Raw genomic sequence first — 23,872 nt, forward strand, 5'->3', positions numbered from 1 at the left:
ACAGCCATTAACAAAGAAATCGGTGCAGGAATTTGAACCCATAGAACACATAATACCACTTCCGGTTAATTGATTGTTTCCGATACAATTATTAATTTAGAAAAATATATGTTTAATAGCTGTTCAAGTATAATTAAAAAAATTGTACAAATGATTGGAAAGAATGACGCAGAGTTCTACAACAAAAAAATCAATAACAGGTTGCACTTTATACAACAAAATCTTTAAATAGAATTCTGATAGAAACTGTTCATATTTTTCATTTCAATCAGTCTTCTATTTTAGAAACAAATCAACCAAAATATAATTCAAACAAAGCCCCCATTCTATCAAAAATAATGCTTAAAAATAACCAATTTAAATTTATTTAATTGCTTTTATGCAATCGCTTTAATCAATTTCAGACCAGACCCACCTATCAGACACCTGGAACAAAAATAATTAAGAAAAACAACCATTTTAATATTTTTGCAATAATAATTTATTATTATATATTATTTTTAAACTTTTTGCTTTTTGTTACGATTGTTGTTGTTGTTTTGTTTTTGTTTCTGTTTCTGTTGTGTTTGTGTTTTGTTTATTGGTGTTATTTTAGTTTTTGTTTCTCCCTTCTGTCAGTTGGTGTATTAATTTAATCATATTTATTTTAATAATTTTGTGTATTTTTGCTGCCAGTGGCGAAATGTTGCACAATGTCTCATTTTCAGAACCATTATTGTTGGAACTATTTAGGTTGTTCTTTGACTATTGTTATGACTAAAGTTAATGTGTTTCGTGTATATATATGTATAGGGTGTATATATAATAGCGTATGAAGCGTTTAAATAGGTTTAATGTCAATTTTTTTTAATCATTCTTGCTTCCTTCGATTTGTATTTTTGCTTTGTAACATACTTTTTGAATGACGGGCATACAAGTTGTGTTTTATTTTTGTTTAGCATTTATTATTATTATTATTAATATTCAGTATTAGATATATATAATATGAATTATTGTTTACTGCCTAGGCAAGTGAAATACTTGAAGTTAATTATTTTTTATTAGAGCTATTTTTAGTATTATGAGCTTAATGCCATCCTCTGCTAAGCTAGTGAATAAATTAAAATCTTAACATTAAAAAATTACCTCGTAAAATAAATCAAGGATTCATTCATTAATTTTAAAACACTAAAAAGCGGCTCGTAAAATGTATCATTTTATTTCCTAAATATCTACGTTTTTCCTTCATATATCATTTAAGTGTTTTTTTTTTAATATATTTATTTTTAAGTATATGTTTTGTTACATTTATATACTCAAATTGAAGCTATATCGTAGTGTTTATAAGCAATGCTAAAAATGTTTTTTTTCTTTCACTTTTAGTTTTTTGTTTGAATTTTTTTTGGGACGTTAAATGCTAGGTGTGTCAACTAAGAAATTTTGTTTCAGCTTTTCGTTTTCTAATTTTTTTCCACACTCTATATATCCATTAAAAAGTCTTTCGTATCATCTGCTATTTACAAAGTATCCTTAAGCCTACATCTGCAAGTTATTTTATCTAAGCACTCTAAATGGGGATATCGGAAGTTCTTTGCGTTTTTCTCTATATATTTTCTTTTCATTTTTTCTATGTACAACATGGCCGCTCCAACGTTTTTAAAAAACTCGCTTTCGCTTTCTACTTTTAAGTTTTATCTTTTATTTACACAATTTTTTTTTTTTGCTTCTAAACTCGCACTCAAGAGCAGCCGCGCCAGATTGGATTGCACTCTGAGATCAAAATAATTCTCGCCACCTCACCTCACACCTTGCAGCACCCACCTGTCAAGGTGACTTTAATTGGCGCTGCCGAAGAGCACGGAGTTCTTGTAGTAGGCCGTCGGCCGCTCCGACAGGGGACTCTTCACATCCCGCTCGGCATTGGCTGCCCGGGTCTTGCGCTCCATTTCCAGCTCCTGGGCTAGGGACTCTGCAAGGATACGGGAAAAGAAGAAAAGGGATATGTTTTTATTTAGAGGAGTTACATAATTTATAAGGATATATTTATATTTAAAATGGGAAGTATTGTGATAATATTTACGACCCATAAACAAGATTGAATTGCCTTTGATTTTACAAAAGTATATATCTCAAGGATACTTTTTATATTTTAAAACTAGTTTTGAAAGCTATTTTATGAACTTTTCTATACTCAGAATATATATAAAAAAAAATCCTTAAGTTTTTAATTTAATTTTTAAGTCCAACTCACCGGAATAGTTTTGCCAAAAGGCTCCGGTGGCCATCAGATCGATGCCAGGATAGCTCCAAGGTCCTTTTCCATTACTGGCAGCCGCTGCTGCTGCTGCCGCTGCTGCAGCAGCCAGACTACCCTCCGCAGCTGCGGCGGCGGCGGCCACTGCAGCCGCAGATGCGGCAGATCCACTTGGCGGTCGCTCGTCCCGCTCGCGACTTCCGCACCGCTCCTCGTCCTGCTGGGCCGCCAGGGAGGCGGCGGTAACAGAGCGGGTCTGTCGCTCCACGGAGCCCTCGTGGTCGGAGTGGGGCTCCCGCTTGAAGTGGGTGGGGGAATCGGGGCAGTTGATGCCGCCGGAAGCAGTGCCAGAACCGGCAGTCACATCACAGGAGGAATTGGAGCCCAAGGATTTGTCTGATTTTTCACTGCCGCCTCGACTACCGCCATCATTTTCTGAGGAAAGTAATTAAAAAAAAAAGAAAATATTTCTTTTTAATTCTTATCCTTTTTTATTTTCCGAATTAATTGTAATAAAATAAAAATCTTCTTAAACTTAAAGCGTGTCCTTGACCCCCTTCGACTTACCTTTCATCGCCTCCACATCTCCGCCATGGCTGCTGCTGTTGCTGTTGTTGTTATTATTATTATTATTGTTGTTGTTGCTGCACTTGGAGTCGCCACCATTGCCGCCGCAGGCTTCAGACTCACTGCAGGCGGAACCGGAACCGCCGCCCCCGCTGCCATTGGCATTGGGACTGCCCTTCGCCGCCCCACTGCCGGCGCCCAATTGCTGTTGGTAGCGAATGCGAATTTTTCGTTCGCGTCGGAAACGCTTTTGGTAGAGTACTGCAAAGAAAAATAGATTTTAAAATTAATATTAATTTATCTTATTAACCTTTCAAAAAGATTAATTCTACTTCTTCATATCAAATTACAATTCTTATCCGAGAAGAAAAAAGGGAAATTCTTGCAAGGAAATGTCAGAAGAGTACGAGTATTTATGAGAAAAGTACAAAAGCAAATACTGAAACCCAATGGGCTATAGATCGTGAGCCGATCTGGAACTGGTAACTGGTAATTTGATCGATTGATACGATTCTGGATCGAGTTCTGGATCTCTCTATCTCTCTGGGCCTTGTTGTGGCCTGTGTTGTGCCAATTCAAGTGCGCATCCGGCCGTGTGTGTGGGCGCAATTATGTTTATTGATCCTGACTTGCAATCATTCCAGATCGCGAGTCATAGAAAAAAAGGTACAAAAAATCTTGCACTTGGAAAAAAGGTTTTAAGTAAAGAAAACCATTCAGTTTCTAAAAAAAAAGTAGTTTTAAGAGCTTCAGAAACATTTAAAATGTTAAAATACCAAGCCAAAAAAATATATTATTTTAATATGGTATCTCTCCCCTATTTCTAGCCTCTAGACTTTATAATTATTATTTTTAGTGTTTTGCATTCGCAAAGTCAATGTGGCTGAATGCAATGAAGCGTGGTGACAGCCGTTTTGAGGGTGGAGCCATAAAATCAACCTCAAATCAAATCCAAAATGAAAAAAAAGATACAAAACTGTTGCAGAGAGATTGAATTTCAGCAGAGGATCGGTAATACCCTCCTCCAACCCATCCTCCAATCCATTCGATATTCATTCACCCACGCGCACTCCCATTGCAAATGGCCAATTGTGTTGGCCATGTTCTGAACTCGAAAACTCGAAACCCGCTTACATGACTGCGATTTTTATCGCCGGCGTTATTATTAGTTGCAATTAGATGTCTATGTGCCTGTGTGGCATTTTGCATAGTTGCATGCAATTTTTCTTTTTTTTTTTCGTTTGCTGATTTATGTTCTGCTTTTTTTTGTTTCCACCATAATTTCCTCAAAAAGCTCAGAGAGCCAGGGGAGTTATGGCCGGGTCGGTTGGTCAGTCAGTCGGTTGGCAATTATAGTCCGCCCTGGTTCCCTTTGTTTTCGCATTGTAATTCCGCTGATTTTCTTGTTGTTTCCCCCTTTTTCTTTTCTTTTTTTTTCGATTTTTTTTGGGTGGAGCTCAGGTTTCAGTTTTTGGGGCCTTAATTTTTCGGGTTGACTTTCGATGGCGGCTTGGAAATTTGAGGGTTGGCTCTTGGCCCAAAGAAACCCAGTAGTTGTAGACCTAATGTAGTCTGATTAAGTGCCGAGTGGATAGATTTTTTGCCAAAATAATCATGTAAGAGGTTGTAATTGGTTTATTACCAAATTACCAACAGATAACTGTCTTAATTCGGGCTAAATGATTTTTGATTGCCTTTAACTCTGCTGTTACCCCGTATTAGTCGGGTTTATTTTTTTGCTAATTAACTCTTTGGATTTCTGTTTCCAAGCTACATAGCTCTTCTAGTTATTTCAACCCTTAACCCCTGAGACAACCCCTTCAAGAAGTCATTGGCAAAATAACAAAACAACCAATTATAGGATTTCTGTCTTTAGAACTCAGATTCCAGATTCCAGATTCCTGGCTACTTTCTGCCCAATCATTCGAGTGTAACTAAATAATGAAATGATATTAAATTCATTTGAATTGTGATTTCTGTTGAAAAAGGCCCGTCGAACGGCAGCAGCCGTTGGAGCTGCTCAGAAACCCTTTTCCTTTTTTTTTTTTGTTGGTCGTGTCTTCTTGTTCATCCTGAGGCGATCCGGCGACGACCACCAAAGCGCCAGAGGGAGTGGCGGCCTGGGAGAGGCCTGCTCGGGGGGACATTCGCAGACAGTCGGCATATCAGGTGTCATTGTCATTTGAGTCAGATTGCATTAAGTGCGCCCGATTGGAATCGGAATCGGCATAGGCAGACCCATCCAGCCAGCAGACCCATTCAGCGGGGATTTGAATCTGGAGTTGGAGCTTGAGCTCCAACTGAAGTTTTAACTAAATTGACCTCGATGTGGATGTGGCGCACTGTCAAGGCTGATTTGCTGCCAATGGATCACAGTGAAGCATTGGTATAGAGAACCGGTTGGAGGTTCAAGTTATGTTAAGAGGAAGGAAGTTCTTAAGGTGATTTAGAAACATTAAATTATTGAAGCCTTTTCTTTATAGAAACCCTTTTAAATTTATGAGCTTAGACCTGAATATTTCTTTAGTTCAAAGTATCAGAACACCAATCCTACAACTAAAATATATTGTTTCGATATAATTTTCTTGACTTACCTCTCAGTTTTCTTTCATCTACAAGTTGACGCTCTAAAGAGTCCTTGACTTCACGTTCCCGCAGGACATCCATTTTGAGCTCAGCTGGAAAAGAAAAAAGACAAAAAATACATACATATATATTAAAAATATTTAACCAGAAATTTTTTAAGATAAACTAATATAAAAAGGAAATATTCAATTTATTTAAGAAATAATTATAAGTGGAATTATAAAACAAGTTCCTTGAAAAACTCACCTTTCTCATAACTAATTTGGCGCTCCTGCTGCCGGGCATTGTCCGCTGCCACCTTAAGCAGGCTCTGGATATTCCGGAGCAGTGTTTCCGTGGAGCTGGCTGGGACAGCGGCATGGGCATCGATGCCCAGAGGGCCCAAGGCCAGACCGCCGGCCAGAGCTGCTGCCGCTGTGGCATCGTTGGCCGCCATCAGAGCCTCGTTGGGAGTAAGTGCGCCACCGCCACCGGCTCCAGGCGGTCCATTGGCCACCGCCCCGCCACCCACTGCCGCTCCATTGGCCACCGCAGCGGCGGCCGCCAGCTGGGAGTAGTTGAGGGCTCTTTGGTGCTGGAGGGCGGCGGCCGCTGCTGCCGCCTCCGCCGAAGAGGCGGGCGAGCCGCGCTGTGGCACCCCCACCCCCAAGTGGGAGAGACCCACGGCGGGATGGTGGTGATGGGAGGCGGCGGCTGCATGTTGGTGCAGTTGATGGGCCGCTGCCGCCGCTGCAGCTGCTGCAGCTGCCGCCGAGCCCGTGGACAGATTATCACGTTCCGTGTCACTCAAGTCTGTCAGGGAAAGGAAGAGATACAGAATGCCAAGTGCAGGAGGCAGGAGGCACAATGCAAATGCAAGTGCAGTCAGTAAAGTGTCAAAAATGCGGTTATCGCATATCAGTCATCTATGCAAAGTCCACTCACCTTCGTCATCTTTGGCCAGGCAGCGTTCATCGACTTCGGATTGGTTCTCATCGCTCAGGTTCTCCTCCTCCTCCTCGTCGTCCTCGACTCCGATTATTCCCCCACCTACGTGGCCGGCCACGCCCCCACCGACACCACCCCGACTGCCATCGTCCAGGCTACGGGAGGCGCCACGGCCGGGGGATCCTGCCACTGAGTGGCAATCGCTACGCTCGCTTCCCGCATCGCAATTGCTGCCTCCATGGTCTGTGTTTCCGCCGGATTTGCTCAGGTTCAGTACCGGACTCTGGCGTGTGGGGGAGCCTTAAAGAAAAGAGAAAAAAAGCAAGGATATAGGTGAGACTTAGCTTTATGAAATGGTGTTTAGATATAGGATTTTGTGCAAAAGAAATCAAAGAAATACTTACAATTTCTGGAGCTGAGATCCCGTGGCTTCTGGTCACCGACCACCACATTTCCGACCCGATCCACACCCGCTCCACCCACTCCCATCGCCTGCTGGCGCTCGTCGGTCCTCTCCTCCCTCAAACGCTCCAGATGCTTCACAATGTCCTCGTAGGCTGCCCGGCAATTCTCCCAGATTCCAGACCTGGCCAAGGCGTCCATATTGGCCGCTGACATGCCGGCGTTCTGGGCGGCCGCCTTCAGCATTTGGCTCTCGGGGCGAGCGTGGAGGCCATGAGGGGGCATGCCCGGAGACATGAGGGCCGCTGCTCCCGGATGATGGGCGTTCATCTGCATGAAGGCCATGTGGTTGATGGGCGGTGGATTGTAGCCGTTGGCCAGGAGGGGCGACTTCTCCAAGCGGTTCATATCTGAAAGTTAAGGAATTACAATAAGGGTTTCTAAAGGATTAAAACTTAAAGATACAACTTCTCGCAGACACAACCTCTCTCTGCCCATTAATCATAAACTTTAATGTTTTCTTTAAAAGAACATGTGACCGCCAATCAATAATTACTGGAGTATCTACAACCCCAACATGGGTGGCTATGTCGCCTGGGTAAATATTTAAATTTTGAAATGCATTTCACTAGATGGGCTGGCCCATCCTCGACAATATTTGCCTTTCATTTTGATGGCTCGCTCGACTGACACCTGTTCCAGTGTCTGCTTCAGATACATATGTATCTATATATACACTAGCAGTACCCTGCCACGTTTCGCTGTGGCATATTGTTGTTGCACGCATAAAAAATAAGTCAAACAAAAAAGAATAATTTCTGCTTTGATGACAACTTTATAGTCATCATTTGGCATGCGCTCTAAAGCACTCTTAAACAACCTGACCAACGCATGATGTTCATGAAGCAGACACTGCAAGTCTTGAAGAATTGCTCGCTTCATTCCTGCATTGATCCCTAGGCGTCGATCAAGTTGTTCTTCCATGTTGCCCATGAAATATATTTGTAAAAATTTATTCTGTGTATCTTCGAAAGGTAGTAATGATCCAATTCGATGGTGAATCTGTCCTTGTATCTACAAAATAAAAACCAGATTCTTTAACTACATTCTATGTAAGTACAAAAATAAATACCTTAAATGTCGGATTAAAACCTCCTTCTTCGATAACGTCTGCCCCAAATGACGTCATTTGGAAACAACTATTGTATTTTCGAGTATTTGCAAGAAAGTGGCGTGATTCTTGTGTTTCGCCGCAAAGCAATGAATACAATGGCTCTTGTGGCGGAGTCAACACTGGCAATTTCACTTTACCATTAACGCAGCATAATCCAGGCGTTTCTCCGGAAAACTTTAATGCACCACAATACTCGCAAACAACGTCCATTTGCCCAATGCAAACGCTAGGATGCAAGCTGTAATCATTGCTGCAATCGTATCGAAACGCAGCTCGATTCAAATCAGCTAAATATCTGCGTCGCAAATTGAAATCTATTTGAGAAGCACGAAGTCGAGCCATACTATTGCGGCGCTGTTCACGTGCAATTTCACGTTCTTCTTCAGTCCTTTCATATGCAATATTTTGTATTCTTCTTGCATTACGGCTTTGTCGGGAAAGATTCGACCGTCTTGGTCGCGGCATTATTAATTAAACTTCACTTCACTTCAATCCACTTGTTAATTATTTATTTAATAGAAATAGTTTTAATATTGATTTCAGCGCAACACAATCTTTTTGGTTCGTTGTTAAATTTGAGAGCCTGACTATGAATTTGACTTCGTTTGTAACTGACATTTTGACATTTGACATTTTCTTCTTAGCTGTCTGCCTAAATAAAAAAGTATGGGCCAGGGAGGAACGCTGTCGAACGGGACAAAAAGTATCCTATGTCCTTCTCCTGGCTCTAAGCTACCTCCCTACCAATTTTCACTCAAATCTGTTCTTCCGTTCTTGATTTATAAGTGGTGTAACATAAAACACGATGTTCTTTTATATATATAGATTTATTTTATAAAACATATAGAGTATAGTATGTATATAATATACATGTCGTGTCTATTGTCTGAGCGCCCAGACTAAACACAACAACTAAAAGCACCCACGCACATGCCGGCGTATAGATACTTTTGTATCTGACCTGTGTATCTGCGGCTGTCATTTGTTTGCCTTTGGATAGATAGATACATATGTGAATGTACTGTGTAGATACATGCCAGTGAAGCAGTTAGTTGCACATTTTAGTGGCCCATTAAATGCTTTGGCGTTCGGCGTTCACTAAATTGCATAAATTGTTGAAAAAAAAAATGCGAAATGCAATTAAAACTTGGTGAAAATTCGCCTCGTTCGCTTTGGAATGCAATTTAAACGGTTTACGTGTAAATGCTGTTAACAATTTTTTTTTTTTAATATTCCATCAGATTGAGCCCCGATGAGGAATACGTTTATTATGTGTTTTAATAATGCAATATCACTCAAGAATCAACGCCCCACAATTCACTCAAGGAACCTTTTCTTTCCAGCCGCAAATGACTTGGCAAGAAAGTTGTTTAGTTCTGAAGGCGCCGGCGGCGGCACATGGTTCTGAAGAAAAAGAATCTTAGAGATTTCATTCGATTTGGGGCTTTGTGTTGTTGGTCGAGAGTATCTTTCAATATTGTGCGTTTCGGCCGGACACATTAATAGAAAGAGGCGTTGACCAACTTGTCAGCTTGGCTCTCTCTCTCTATCACTATTTCTAGCCATATACCAATGGAATTTACGTAAAAAAAAAAAATCAATTAAATACAAGTCCGCTTGTACTTATCATAATTACAGATACGGATACAACACGGCACAGATACAATTCGAAATTTTTTTAGCTGAATGCGATTTCCTGTACAAATCACATGGCCAGAGCCTGAGCCCAGTCGGCAATGGAATTCAGAGTTGATTGCGGCTTTGGCTTTGACTGCCATTTATCTGTTGGGGCTGGGAACGTAGCCAAAGTACAATCGATGTATCTGTATCTGTATCTGTATCTTTTGGCTCTGTTTGGCAGCTGTAAGCTGTAATCAGCCAACAAGCAGCGACCACAAATCACAAATGGCGGTAACAGCGATCATCGATCGTTTTGGAAATCGACACAAAAAAAAAACAGAATCGATCCCCGAAAGCAATCGAAGGCAAGTCTTTCAATGATTTCATTACAATTCGAATGCGAATTCGTGGCCCCTCCAGTCATGGCACTCAATTGTGTGAGAATTGCATTTGGCAGCAGCAAGTGAGGAGTTCAAATACACCGAAAAAAATACTCTTACTTCAAAATAATATATATATTTTTTACTTACCACTAATATGGCCATTTTCGTAGGCGTAATCCCCATTATCCAGACGGTGTTTCTTCAGCTGGGGATGCTGGGAGAGGTGTGTGGGCGGCAGGGATAGCCCCACGGGTCCCCTTTTGGGCGGTCTACCCGGTCTGGAACTGCGGAATTGCAGAGAGTTACTGTTGGGTTGAGAGCAATGGATAGTATCCATGGTATCAGTACAAAAAAAAGATCAATGCCTCAGTAGACTAGATCCATCTAGTACTGGAGCATTTTTTTCTGCAATATTTATTTCGCTTTTGGATGTAAAAAGGAGGACTTGTAAGGTGTTTAATTTTTTATTTCTTGAGAGTTTTTAGATATTTTATGAGTAACTATAGATCTGAAGAATAGGTTATGAACCCCAGTATTATCTTTCCATTTAATTTATAGCTTCTAAAGTGATTTACACCACCCAGTCGTTGCAGAATAATAATAATAAAATACAAGGAAAATTCCTTGTAAATTCATAAGTTTTATTTGCTTCCGCAAGAACCCCTTATTGCCTTAAAATGTCTATAATTTTTTGATGGCCTGTCTCTCGTCATAAACCATCCATCATGGGCTTAACTATCCAGAGAATCTTGCTGTTTAATAATTTCCTCGCACCGAAAATTCCTTATTTTTAAAGTCGAGCTGCTGTTCCTGCCTCGCATCTCCCCCACAACTTGCATTCCCCCTAATTAAGCTCCAGCCAACTTTTAGTGAGTAGCCCCCCATTGTGGCGGGACAAATAAAAAGCCAAAACCAAGAATAACGCAAACGTGCTACCATTTTAATTATGAGCCATAAAAAAAAAAAATAACTAAGAACGAAGGAAGAAAAGAGTTCAACTATTCTGAGTGGAAATGAATGCCCGCAATTGCTGCTATTTGTTTATGAAATATTTAAACAAGTCTTGGGCAAATACTTGACGCAGGCGCAGGTTAGGCTAAATAGTTAACCGAAAAGGCACAAACAGGTTGACGCAGCGGGTGGAAGTTATGACAAACAAGCCATTAGAGATAAGGCTCCATAGAAAACCAAAACTGCAGCACAAATACTACGCCTAGAGATCCAAAGTAAAAATAAAAAAAAACTTAATCAAATAGAGCGACTTGGGCCCAGCTGTCTGGTCCCCTCCCATTCCAGATGGTTCTGGATGGCAATTAAATTATGGCATCTTCATTCCATGTTTGTTGGTGGCAAACAGGTGTGGGCCCCCTTTAAGAAGACAATGGCAAATAAACACAGGTAGCAATGATCGTATGCCCCATCCGAGCAGGGAGTACACGAGTACGAGTACGAGTACGACTACCAAGTATATGGCGAAAGATTGAACAATTTGTAATTGTGCGTACTTTGGATAACAAAGATCCAGAAATTCAAATATTAGCAGTTACATATTGCCAGAGTAAATATTTGTGACTGGATTTTAATTGTGGGCTGGCTCCATTAAACGTTTTGCCAACAAACAAGTCAGGGGGAGTTGTTTTCTTGGCCTCTTTGGGTCAAATAAAGAGATTCTTCAACGTGATTCATTCCGAGAATGGAAAGTGTTTGGCTTTTTTAACTTTGCGATCTAATCGGGAAGGCCATTCGCCTGCTACTGCTATGACGTGCAAAAAAAAATAACAAAAAAAAAATTGGAGACCCGTGCGTCTGTCAGTCAAGTTGAATGAATTTATGGGAAGTGGGTTGGAGGTTGGGGCGGGCAACACTTTCATTGGAAAGTTTTCGGCTCTGACATGTTTGTCTTGGCTAGAAAAAAAACTTTGTTTCCCCGGAATATATTTTTTCGCATAGATTCCGGATAAGATTGAACAATTAAGCTGAATCCTTGCGTAATGGTTTCAGGTTGATGATGCAATGGAAGTGACCCCATTTCATTGGAAACTGAGCAAGTTCTGTTTTAAAAACATGGTATCTGGTTACCTTTAGATATCAAATATTTAACAAAAAAACACCCTAAAATTAGACTGTCTAAGGAGAACAATGGCTATAAGCCTGGAAACTACAAACAATTAAAATCTTTCGAGCCAGACTGCCTTTTTGGCTAATTTATGCACCGCTGTCATTCGCCACAAATGTCATTTTGCATTTTTTTTGTCGAGCAAGCGGACAAACGTTTAGTCAGGAATAAATAACAATTTGTCAAAATAGTCGCTTTGTCTAAATGCCTGACAAAAACAGGCAGCAACAACTACAAAACTTTAAAGCCACCAATTCGCGAGGAGAGGAACCGGTTGCACCACACCACTGGCCACTGGCCACTGGCCACGAACCTGTTTGCAGCTGTCTCGTTCGTATATTTTTCAATAATCAAGGGATAGCTGAGTTGTTAATTATTGAGTTTTGCTGCCGCTTTTGCTGGGGGGGAGAAGCTCTTGAGAAACAGCCGCCAAAATATGCGCCAAACTGTGCTAAATGTGCCACACAGTTATATCCCCACACGATAGTTTCAATTGCGATTGCACATCGTCGATGGGAAGGCGTTACTGGCATTTGTCAGCGAATCCGCAAAACTCCCTAACCCACTGCCGCAGGGACTTCCACTAGCACTGCCACTGCAAATTGGCAAATCAATTATGTTTATGGCCAAGTTACCACCTTGCCACAGAGCGTGTTAGCCGGCCACTAAATCAATGCAATCCGCACCAACCGACAATTAAATGTGGCCAGCACCCAAGCACCTCAATACTATTTCCATATTTGCAATCAGAGTCATAGTCAGAGTGAGAATTTTAATTGAATTCATAGGCTCTGGCCATTTGTCTCAAAGGCCACAACGGGCCAATACAAGTTTCCCAGAAAGAAGCCGCTAAGTAAGGCTCTTTTCTTAGCTCTTTTCTTGACTCTGTTGGCGCTTGAAGTTGTCTCGAATTTCTTTCGGTTTAACAATAAATGTTATTGGAATTTGCATTAAGCCAAACGAGTCTGCCACTTTGGTCTGCCTGTGGTAGGAACTTATTCGTATTCATTGTTAAATGACATGCAAATGTACGAATGACATGGCAGTCGAGGGGACTCTCGCAGGTAACTCCGATAGGGTCTCATCCAAAGGGAATACCTTCAAGCTAATTGGGGCCTTTGAGTTCGACGAATTGCCCCCTGAGCTTCGAATTGAAATTATAGAAATTACAGAAGACTACTAAGAACTTATAACTCTCCTCTTTGGAACTAAAAATTTCACTTTTCACAGCAATGATATGCAAAACCCCTGCCAAGTCAAATATTCAAATGAAAATCACATGCTAATTTTGATTTTTGGGTGGCCTTCTTTGCTCCAATCCATGTTAGCCTTATAATTTCCTAGATTTTCTCCCCGCCTAGCCCCGACTTGCACCCCTGCTTGCATTTAATATACAATGCATATTTCTTGGCAATTGTTTTGCATACTTTGTTTTTTCTTTGCTCACTTCAGTTTCAATTGGCGTGCTAATAACTCATTTAGTTCGCAACAAAAACTGGGCAAAAACCAGCGGTGAAACATATAATACAAAACAAAGCAACAAAAATATAGTAACAAACATGCCACACCAACAATGGCTCTCGACTTCGACTCCAACTATCCAAGATAGCTTGAAATATATATCTCATGATGCTGAGAGAATATAATCATACATACATACATATATATATGAATGCTGGGTGCAGTTTTGTTTTAGGCTCTGTAATTATTATAAAAAATAAATTGAACTATTGTTGCTTCATTTAGATTGAACAGAAACAGAAGCAACAGTAGCTGCTTCAGAGGCAGGCCACCACAATGTTGCTTTTGTTATATTCGGTTACACTCAATTAAGCTGAATTTGCAAAATGCAAATGCCCCACAAATGAGACTCACACCTCGAAAAATCATACTCGAATTATTTTAGAAATTTTAATATAATTAAATTTTGAAGTTTTTTTTTTTTTGAGGTATTTTTGTATAAAAACTTTTTTCCTGCCTCTCGTTTTGAATCGAACCCGAGAGTTGATCTCTTGATTGTCAGTCAGTCATTCGTGATTAGACATTCGACAGTTGTTGCCATTGTTGTTGTCATAAATAATAACCAGTCTCTATAACAAAAGCCTGCATATGAAATTCGTATAATAAATCAATGTGCTGTCGTAATTTGTGTTAAGTTATTTGTAATCAATTTGAATTCAAGATTTATGGGAAAATTTTTCTAGCATTTTGTTTAGTTATTTATTATATTTTTTTCTAATACAAAAATGGGGAATCTGTGTATTAAATAATAATACAAAAATCCCCCTTTCTTTGATCATTTGTAAAAAAATGTGTACTGTAATCGTAATTTGCCTATAAATATTGTAATTTTTTTGGCACTCAAATTTCTTAAATTCCGTGGAACTATGACTCTGAAAACTATTTCCTAATAATAACTCCCCCCCAAAAAAAACCTCATTACCCCCAAATCTTCTCCCACTCGTTCAACTCTCTTCCGGACCACATTCTCCACTCGAACAAATTTAACAACAAATTAAACTCAAATGAAGTCAAATCAATCGATGGCCTTTTTTTGCGAGCATTTTCCACTTGGCCCGAGTAATTTGCATAGTTGTGGTCCGTTCGAATTGGTTCGACGTCGGAGTATGACTTTAGTCCAATTTAGTGGAAAGGTGTGCCCACCAGCTCAGTCACAACACACGTTGTTGTGGCTCAATGGTTGTTGCTATTGCCTTTCTGGCTCTTTTGGCTTTCTGGCTCTTTTGGCTTTTGGTCGATGCCGCAGCTTAAACGCCGTTTTAGCCAAGTTAACTTGCCAAGAAAAAATAAAAAAGGCAAGGAGATGGCGAAGAGGTGCAGTTCGAACTGTCAACTGCGATCAAAATCAATTGTTTGCCATTTGCCAAACCAAATCGACTGAGCCGACTGCGACTCACACAAATGCTGACAAAATTATTTTTATGGCCGCCACACAACATCCATGGAAATGTCAGTGTCAATAATTTTTCTGAATATGAGCACATAAAAATAACACAAAAAAAAAAATAACAATATATAATATGTCTAAAAATGATCATTGGGTTGGCTGCCATTTGAGAAGCCCCCAATAAAGGCAAACAAATATAATAAAAAATTATTGCAACGTAAGTTTTGAATACAATTGGACGGTCTCAAGAGTGTTTAGAGTGAAAAACAATAAATGGTGTTAATTTTTGTTCAGTTTTTAAAATCAAACTCAATACCTGTTCCATCTATATACCTTTCATATCGATCCCCTTGCTCTAATAATCATGCTATATCATATTTTTTTATGTTTCATGCTCTATTTATCCTTCCGGGCTTATCCTTTCGACTTCCGGGACCCTGGAGGCTCGCCCAATTTCCGTTTCGAGTTTAATTAATTTAATAAACAAATTCTTTTCGCTCTAAAAACTCTCAAGTGTACAAACTTTTTTACTGTTTTTTTGTTACCTTTAAAAAACAACGATAACCGAAAAAATTTATAAACAAAAAATTTTCTTAGGGGGGGAAATAGGAGCGAAATTATTGCCATAGTTTTTTTATTATACTTGTGTGTTTACCTCTCTGGTGGCTTGATCGATAGGCATCTGCAATTAAAAAGAGAAGAGAAGAGACAAGTGAGGCAAATTGTTAAACGTTGTGTGTAAGCTTTTAATACAGTGAGAGAAAAGAAAAACAGGAAACCAAAAAAAACAATATTCAGAGGGATGGTATTATGCTGCACTTCGATGGGCAAGCGGGTGTGAAAATGCACACGCCCCGTATAGCCCTCGACCCAAACCCCCTCCCCCACTCAAATATTTTGCAATTATTCCCAAAAGACAGAGCCTTTAGCGGTTTTACATTTTCCCTTTTTTTTTGCAGACAGTCATCCTTATAACATGTTTCAATTTAGTGCAAAAGTTTTTCAACCTAATAATAGGTTTAACCGCATGAGTCCGGTTCGGTTCCTTTTTTTTTTTTTTTTTTTGAAAAAAGCCCAGGAATGATAGTGGTTTTTGGGGTCTGTTTCTGTTCTGGTTCTCCTTTTCGAATTCTCCACCAAAATATATAATTCCCCAGCCAAAGCGCATGTGCACTTTATGGAGCACACTCCGTACATGTGCTGGGCCCGTTTTCATAATTAACTAGATGGCTTTCCATCGAGTGCATTGTGGCCAGTGGCCAGTGGATGGTAGTCAGTGGCTAGTGGCCAGCTCAACCCGTTTCTTTGTTTTCAACTGCCGTTCAACAACTGTAAACAAAGGCCCAGGACACTCCACCGCTTAGCGGTTAAAAAAAAAATAAGGGATATTGGAATACAAGGTTATAATCTTTTTTTTTTTGGCCGCTGATGTCTCAATGCCGGGTAAGCGCTTTTAGTCAGGGCATGTTTAAATATCCATAAAATATTAAATTTCACAAGGTTAATTAAGGGTTTGTTTTCAAATGAATTTTAAACAATTTTCTAAAGTTTTGAATCTAATTGCTAGCCTAACTAAAACCTAAAACCTTAAACTCTTAAACTTTAAAACCTTGCAACCTTAAAACTTGGCGAGCAATTATTTAAAAAAAAAATTGAAACCTATTTCTTGGCTTGTCGTTTTTTCCACTCGAACGGAAATGCGCTGACAGGGCACCGCACACGTCGATTGCGAAAAATACAACCCATACTCCCTCAAAAGGCCACACGGCCAAAAGGATCAGAAACAGAAACAGAACAGAAACTATACAGGATACAGGAACTGGAGGAGGAAAAGTTCTACAAGGTGGAAAACTGTTTCACCAACTATTGTTAGGAGGCGTTCAAAAGAATTACGCAGCTTTTTGGATAGTTAGCATGGATGGGCTGGGGCCAGAAACCAGGGCCCAGGGCTCTTCTATACTACCTGGGGGTGGTGGAGTTACGTTTGCATTGCGTATTTCCGCCAAATGTCATCGGACAAAAACGGGAAAAGGCGAAATGCGAGACGAAAGTTTTTTGATTGCCCGTGTTAATCGATATCGATGCACAAACTATTTGCATTGGCTGCTTTGGCAATCAAAAAAAAATAGTATAGGATAGGTGAGTGGGGTAGCTGGGTAGCTGGGTGGGTTGGTGCGTAAGTTGGTCGTAAGTCCGTAAAGCGGAAACAGGAAATGAGAAAATTTTTCAGAGCAAACCCCGAGCTGAAAATGCAACTAAACTAACTGGGCAAATGCACTCAACGAAATCGAGAGCGAGGAGAACTCAAATGGGTGGTTGGTGCTTTGGACAAGGACTAGAAAATATCCTTTCAAAATAGAAAGGTTTTGGATTTAATAATTACTAGGGTAATCGGATGATTATTCTATTTTCCTAACCACAAATGTTTTATAAATAATTTTTCTAAAGGTAGAGGTTTCAAAAGCTTTTAAAAACTATACTTTTAAACATCACTGAAGAAACTCACTAATTCGAAAATGGAAAATTCTTAAAAAAGTGTTTCGAAACTGTTATGGAATTGTATTCAAGATTGATAGTAAAATAACTTTCCAGTTTCTAAAAATATTCTAAACTCCCAAACTAAACTTCCAAAATATTTTTAAAAATCCTAAACCTTAATATTTTAATAAGAATATTAGTCCCCCCTGTATAAAAAACAAAATTTTTCAAAATAAATAAATTCCCAAAACAAAATAGAGACCATTATTATAATCTATGTTGCGTACCTGGCTGTGGTGCAGTCCCTGTAGAGGACATCAAAGTCCTTGCAACTGAGCAGCTTGCAGCGATTGACGCCCGGCTGAATGGCGCCCAGGCCCCGCAGGATACGGACCTGCTCCACATTGCAAACCAGCGGCACAATGTCCAGCCGTTTCAGTTTGGTGTAGACAGTGTGTAGACCACCGACCAGGTGCTTCAGGAAGAGCTCAAAGGCCTGTGGCAGACAGAGCATCGTCTCGTTGCTGATTATGAAGGCGGCGACCTTCTGACCCCGGTACTCCACCAGTTTGCACTCGTTGGCACTGGGATCGGAGGTGGAGATCGGTGGCGGCGAGTTGTATGACCTTGGCGGCACATGGTGGTGGGCGGCGGCCATCAGTTCCAGCGGGGAGGCGTGGTGCATCATCTGCAGCGAGTTCAGTAGTCCCAGCGAGTGGGGCGGCAGTCCGTGTGGCATCCGCGGCGGCAGTCCAGCGGGCAGCCCATTGCCGGACGCCAGGCCATGTGGAGGCGGACTCAGTTGGTGGTGCTGCTGCTGAGCCTGCTGCTGGGCCTGCTGCTGTTGCTGTTGCATCTGCTGCATCATGGAGTGGTTCAGGGAGCTGACAGGACTGACGGCGCTCGGATGACGGCTGGGCGAGCTGGCCGGCGAGCAGCTGGATCGCCGTCCGTTGGGGCGATCGTCGTTGGCTCCCCGGGAACTGTTGCTCCCGTCCCGGCCGTTCTGTTGCTGTTGCTGCTGTGCCGCTGCGGCGGCTGCTGCAGCGGCGGCGGCTTGCTGCTGCTGCTGCTGGTGGTGCATCAACATGGCGGTGGTGTTCATGTTCCTACCTCGAAGTCACTATCTCTGATATTTCCGATATTGTTATTAATTTCCCGACTTCTACTCTTCTTGTTATTGTTTTTTTTTCACTCGACACACAATAGTCCATACTTCATCATGGCTGACACTTTTGTTTGTTTCTTGTTGTTATTGTTGTTTCACCGATTTGTTAATTGCTCTTTAATTTGTATATCTTTGTTGCTTCTTTTTTTTTAATTTAGTTTTCTGTGTAAATAACAAAAACGCACACAAGTTAGAGAGAAAGAAAAAATATATAGAGGAGGCGGAGGGAGCGATAAATAATTAATGAACTTTTAATTCATTTTTAATTATTTATTAGTAGGGATTTCTATGCAAATTCTAATGGAGCCGAGTTCGCCTATTCACATCCGTGATTGGATGTTGGCTGTAAAATGAAGCCATATTGGTTTTGAAAAAAAGTTACTTTAAAAAAATAGCTTCAAAATGGCTATAAATATTATGATTTATTTATATGATTTGGCTTAATCATTAATTGAGAAAAAATTCAACTTTTAGATGGCCTTTTTTATCAATTATTCAAAATTAATATAGTATTTTGTTTCAAAACTATTTCAAAAATTATTTTTTTAGAATTTTGAACTCAAATTTTTACTTTTTATTTCAAAAACAATTCAAAAAACTCTCTAATTTTGTAGCCTACAAGCTCTAATCCCCCAACACTACCATTCTTGAATCAAAAACCATAATTTACCTTTTTGAAAATAGAACTAAATAATTTTCGAAATTAAAAAATCACAGACACCAACACTCGCGCACTTTGTTTATGTGAGATTTTGGATAATAATTTTAATTTAAACTTTGGCCATGTCGTTTATAGAATATTTTCAATTATTTTCAAAAGATTATGACCGACTCGTAACCGAATTCGTACGTAATTAGTTGTTATTTTTATTTATTTTAATTTCAGATTCAGAAATTCAGATTCGAATCCGTTGGATTCCGAGATACGAGCTGCGAGTTGCGAGTTCGAGTACCGTTCCGACGGATTGTCACTGAGAGATTGCGATTCTGCTGGCGAGACGAGCTACCAGCGGATTCTCGGCCAACTGCGATGCCGGCGTCGCTGCTCGGCTTTACTTCTCTTCTCCCTCTCCTTATTCAGTCGCTGCTGCTGTTTCTGCTGCTGTTGGCTGCCCCTTCTACTCTGCCCCCGCGAATCCGAGAAATCAACGAAACGAATTGCATTCGAAAATGGGAATCGACTGAGAGCGAGACGGAGCGAGCAGTGGGCGTGAGCCAGGAGAGCCAGGGGCCCGAGTGTTCGACTGTTATTTTTTTAACCCACCCACACATACACACATACATACATACACATGTATAGGGGGAGCCTTTACCGTTATGTACTGAAAACGAAGCGAAATGCGCGCGCAAAAGTTTTATTGCATTACCTTCTACCTTCGCTTACAAATGACAAATTCGTAATGAAAGGCGAGCCAAATGTGTTTCGTTTCGTGTGGCGCTGACGCCGGCACCGGCAGCGACGCCAGCAGCGACGCCAGCAGAGAGGCGCCCAGAGTATCTGTGTGCTAGTGGTGTGTGTATCTGTATCTGCGATTGTGCAAAACCAGAAAACGAATACGAATACGAATACGAATACGAGTTACGAATGTTTTGTTGCACGTCTCGAATTACGAATACAGACACCAATACCAACAGAAAAAGGGGAGTGGTATACAATTGATTTGAGTGTGTGTTTGTGTGCAACCCCGAAAAATACAATGACAAATGTAATAAAAAGACAAACACACAAATGTCCAAACACACACACTCACACATACAAACGAAACAAATGAAATGAAACATGCGCTCCCATACAGCCAATACAGACAGAGCACAAGGACCCCTCGCTCGCTCGTCCTCCAGCTCCCTCTCACACACACTTAATTTTATACATTTTAATTTTATTTTATTTATTTTTTTAATTCGTTTGTGCGAGTTCTCCAAATCCAGCAGCTATCCCCCCCATAACCCCCACCAGCCATCTTCCTCACCATTTTCCCCCATACTTCGCTCCCATTTCATTTCGTTTGCGTTTCAATTTCATTTCGTTTCAACTGCCAAACATTGTGCCTCTCGCTCTGGCAGCCACTTCTTAGCCAGGTGAGCTGCAACCAATAAACATGAGCAGCATATTTGCATAGTGTTTGTGAGCCTTGTGAGAGTATTGTGTGTTAGTGTGTGTGTGTGTGTGTGTGTGTGAGTTGGTGAAGAGAGGGAGCGTGTGAGACTGTGGGCTCTCCAATGGCCGTCGCCTTATATAAACAAATGACAATTGTTTTGGCATTTTCTGTTGGGGTTTCCAACCCAAAGTAAATTAAAATAAATGCATTGCATTTGCTTGCAAAAAAAAAAAAAAAACAAAGAAAACAGGATGCTTCGAGTTTGCGCAGCTGCTTTTGGAATTTCTTTTCTTTTTATTTTGCTTTTGCTTTTACTTTTTTCTTTTTATTTGTTTTTTTTTTTTTGGGAGTCTTGCTTTTGGAGACAATTTTTTATTGGAAAAGCATTTTAATTTCAATTAAAAAAGTAAATGACAAACTTTGTGTGCCACCACCCCCACTAGTCCTTTAAGGACTATTCCGAAACAGGATGCTTGGAGTTTGCGCAAGATTTTTTATGCCATTTGTGGGTTTGTCAACTGCTTTCCGTTTCTCATTCGTTTCATCGTTTATTTGTATTTCTTTGCAAGGATATTTCTGCTTCTTTTTTTTTCGTTTTTTTGCTCCTGCCGTTTCAGAGGAGAGCAGAGACAATCAGAGCATGCTATACCGTTCTCACTGCCATGATTTCGGGTGGAATGATTTTTTTTTTTTTCACCCGGGGGGCGTTCGTTTTCGCTTTTTCGAATCGGATCCGGATGCTTATAAATAGCACTGCTTATAAATGCTCGTCTCGCACCTTTGCCACCTAGGTCCTTTCTCCCCCATATGAGTGTGTGTTGGTGTGTGTGTGCTTTCTATATTCCGCTAATGCGATGATGGGTGGGTGTGCTCGGTTCGTTTCGTTCTGTCGTTCATTTCTCATTTTTCTATTATTTGTCTTCGTTTTTCCTTCTGCGTTTCTTTTGACGATTCCGAACCAATCGCATTTCGTTCTGTTCTCTCCAATTGTTTCGAGAGAGTATTTCTATATATACATATAATATACTGATATCTGTCTATATAGAATTCATTTTTATGTATTGTCTTTGCACATGACATATGGATTTTTTTTCTTTCTTTTTCTTCGTTTCGTTTGGGTTTTGGGGTTTTTTCTTATTGTCGATTTCCCAGCTGCCATTCCACATTTCTTCGGGCTTGGGGTGCTGGAATATTGATGACAGCTGGAATTTGATTATAAATTGATTCCAAATACAATACTTAATATTTAACTTAATTTACTTAATATTTAATTTAAAAAAAACTGCAATCTCTACCACAAAAAAGATCATAAAAGAGCTAAGTCTAAGAAATGGTTTCTTTTTTCTTATTTTTAATTTAATTTGTTTTAATTCCTTTTTTTCATTTTTTTTAATTAGAACTGGATTAAATGTCTAATAAAAAGAAATCTCTTACTAACAAGGAATTCTTAAATTACCCGCCAAATCAAGTTTCCGGTTGCAATATCAGGCATAGCTTGTCAGCCAGCGCTTTTGACATGTTTTCCAACCCTTTAATGTTTTTCCTACGTTTAACAATACTGCCGTTTAGAAAGCAGTTATTTTTAAATACAAATTAACTTTTTATTATCCTTATACTATCCAAATATTCAATTTTCCAAGTACCAGATTAAAACATATTACATCATACTATAATGGCTTGGTCCAAATTCAAATAAATTACCATTTGCAGAACTACGTAGTGTTTAATAAGATTAAAAGCAATTAGAAATTCCTTAGCGGTAATTAATTATTCATGTATATTGGCGCGAACGACCTTCAAAGAAAGCGCAATGAGCGAATACGCTAGAGCGGAAATCAAATAGTAGCTGCGATTAAAAAAAAAACAAATAGCATTACCGAAAAAAGTTGTATGTAAATAATGAACTTGCAGGTGAGCTGTTTAATTTATGATTCGATCGAGGCATTTATTAGAAACCCCCGTCTGTTAGTCGCCTATTAGTCTGTCTCCGAAAAGAACCGCGAAATGTTATCCCCAACCCCGATTGATCCACACACCCATCCACTATATGCCACTCCGTGGCCCACGGTGGTAATAATAATCGCGTACTTTGCATTCGTTTTGAAATTGGGTCCCGAATTTATGAAGGATCGAAAACCCTACGATCTGCGCGGCGTCATCAAGGCTTACAACATCATTCAAATTCTGTACAATCTTTATGGTCTTTATGGTGTGAGTAGCAAGGACAAATTGTGAACAAAAGGATATTCTTTATAAAAGAAATTTGTATTTGTAGGCTGTACGCTTTCTTTTCTTTATGGATACCTATGATATAAAATGTTTGAAATCCCTGCCTCTGGATCATCCGCACAAGGACTATGAACGCTATTTATGCAACATTTATGGAATCAACAAATTTATGGACCTAACTGAAACCATATTCTTTGTTTTGCGAAAGAAAGATAAGCAATTAACCTTCCTGCATCTGTTCCATCACAGTATTATGGCTAGTATTGGCTATATTGTTGTTACAATACATGGATACGGTGGGCTCCTCTTCCCAGCCTGCACTCTAAACGCCTTCGTCCACGTTGTGATGTACACCTACTACTACCTGTCGTCGGTGAACTCGTCGGTGCAGAAGAGTATCTGGTGGAAGAAATACATAACTCTCGTCCAACTCGCCCAGTTCGTAATTGTCCAGGTTCTTATCATCAAAACCATTTCAAACCCCAACTGTAATTACGCCAAACTACCGATGGGGATATGCTTTATTTTTAATCCCATTTTTATTGGGCTGTTTAGTCACTTTTACATTAAGACCTACATTTTATCGCCTAAGAAAAGTCCTAAAAAGGACCAGGATTCGCTGAATTCAAAAGAAGAGAAAGTTAATTAAAAATCATGTTATGTTATTTTAAATATAGAATGAACAATAAATCGTAATAAAATGCCAAATCGTCAAAATATTTGATTTTATTCTTTTAAATTAAATTAAATTACATTCTTAAATGAATTATTTTAAAAAAGTTTGTTGGCGGGAACCAGGGACACAAACGATAATTTTTCGATAAAATTAACAGGAAGTGATTTCCCTAAACAAGCGGCTGTTTGTTTAGGAATTTCAGCATAGAAGCTCTTATTTTATGTAAGGATTTGAATTAAATTTAACTTATTTCTCTTCTATAGCAGAAAAGTCCTTAAAAGAAATCCGTATATCGATAGTTTTACA

At 39.9% G+C, this 23,872-nt stretch overlaps 2 protein-coding genes across 6 annotated transcripts; one reads left to right on the plus strand and one right to left on the minus strand.

The window, feature by feature from the left end:
* Window positions 1-505: 505 nt before the first annotated feature.
* On the minus strand, window positions 506-19,975 carry LOC6498685. Of its 5 annotated transcripts, none has more exons than XM_032455281.2 (11): window positions 19,233-19,975; window positions 17,682-18,724; window positions 15,572-15,598; window positions 10,040-10,170; window positions 6,718-7,125; window positions 6,311-6,613; window positions 5,633-6,178; window positions 5,395-5,478; window positions 2,801-3,061; window positions 2,231-2,668; window positions 506-1,948 (listed from the first exon to the last, which is right to left on the minus strand). In XM_032455281.2, the coding sequence occupies exons 2-11, from the start codon at window positions 18,497-18,499 to the stop codon at window positions 1,815-1,817; spliced, it is 3,150 nt and encodes a 1,049-aa protein (XP_032311172.1). In that variant the 5' UTR covers window positions 18,500-18,724; window positions 19,233-19,975; the 3' UTR covers window positions 506-1,814. The 5 variants fall into 5 exon arrangements, with proteins under 5 accessions (XP_032311172.1, XP_001963327.1, XP_014762244.1 ...); XM_001963291.4 differs by having other exon boundaries at window positions 10,040-10,176; XM_014906758.3 differs by having other exon boundaries at window positions 10,040-10,197.
* Window positions 19,976-21,518: 1,543 nt separating this feature from the next.
* Window positions 21,519-23,541, plus strand: LOC6496824 (elongation of very long chain fatty acids protein F). Its single transcript, XM_001963290.3, has 2 exons — window positions 21,519-22,872; window positions 22,937-23,541. Exons 1-2 carry the CDS (start codon window positions 22,666-22,668, stop codon window positions 23,537-23,539), a joined length of 810 nt encoding a protein of 269 aa, XP_001963326.1. The 5' UTR covers window positions 21,519-22,665; the 3' UTR covers window positions 23,540-23,541.
* The last annotated feature ends 331 nt before the right edge of the window (window positions 23,542-23,872 follow it).

Source organism: Drosophila ananassae, chromosome 3R (genome assembly GCF_017639315.1).
Source record: "Drosophila ananassae strain 14024-0371.13 chromosome 3R, ASM1763931v2, whole genome shotgun sequence".
NCBI lineage: Eukaryota > Metazoa > Arthropoda > Insecta > Diptera > Drosophilidae > Drosophila > Drosophila ananassae.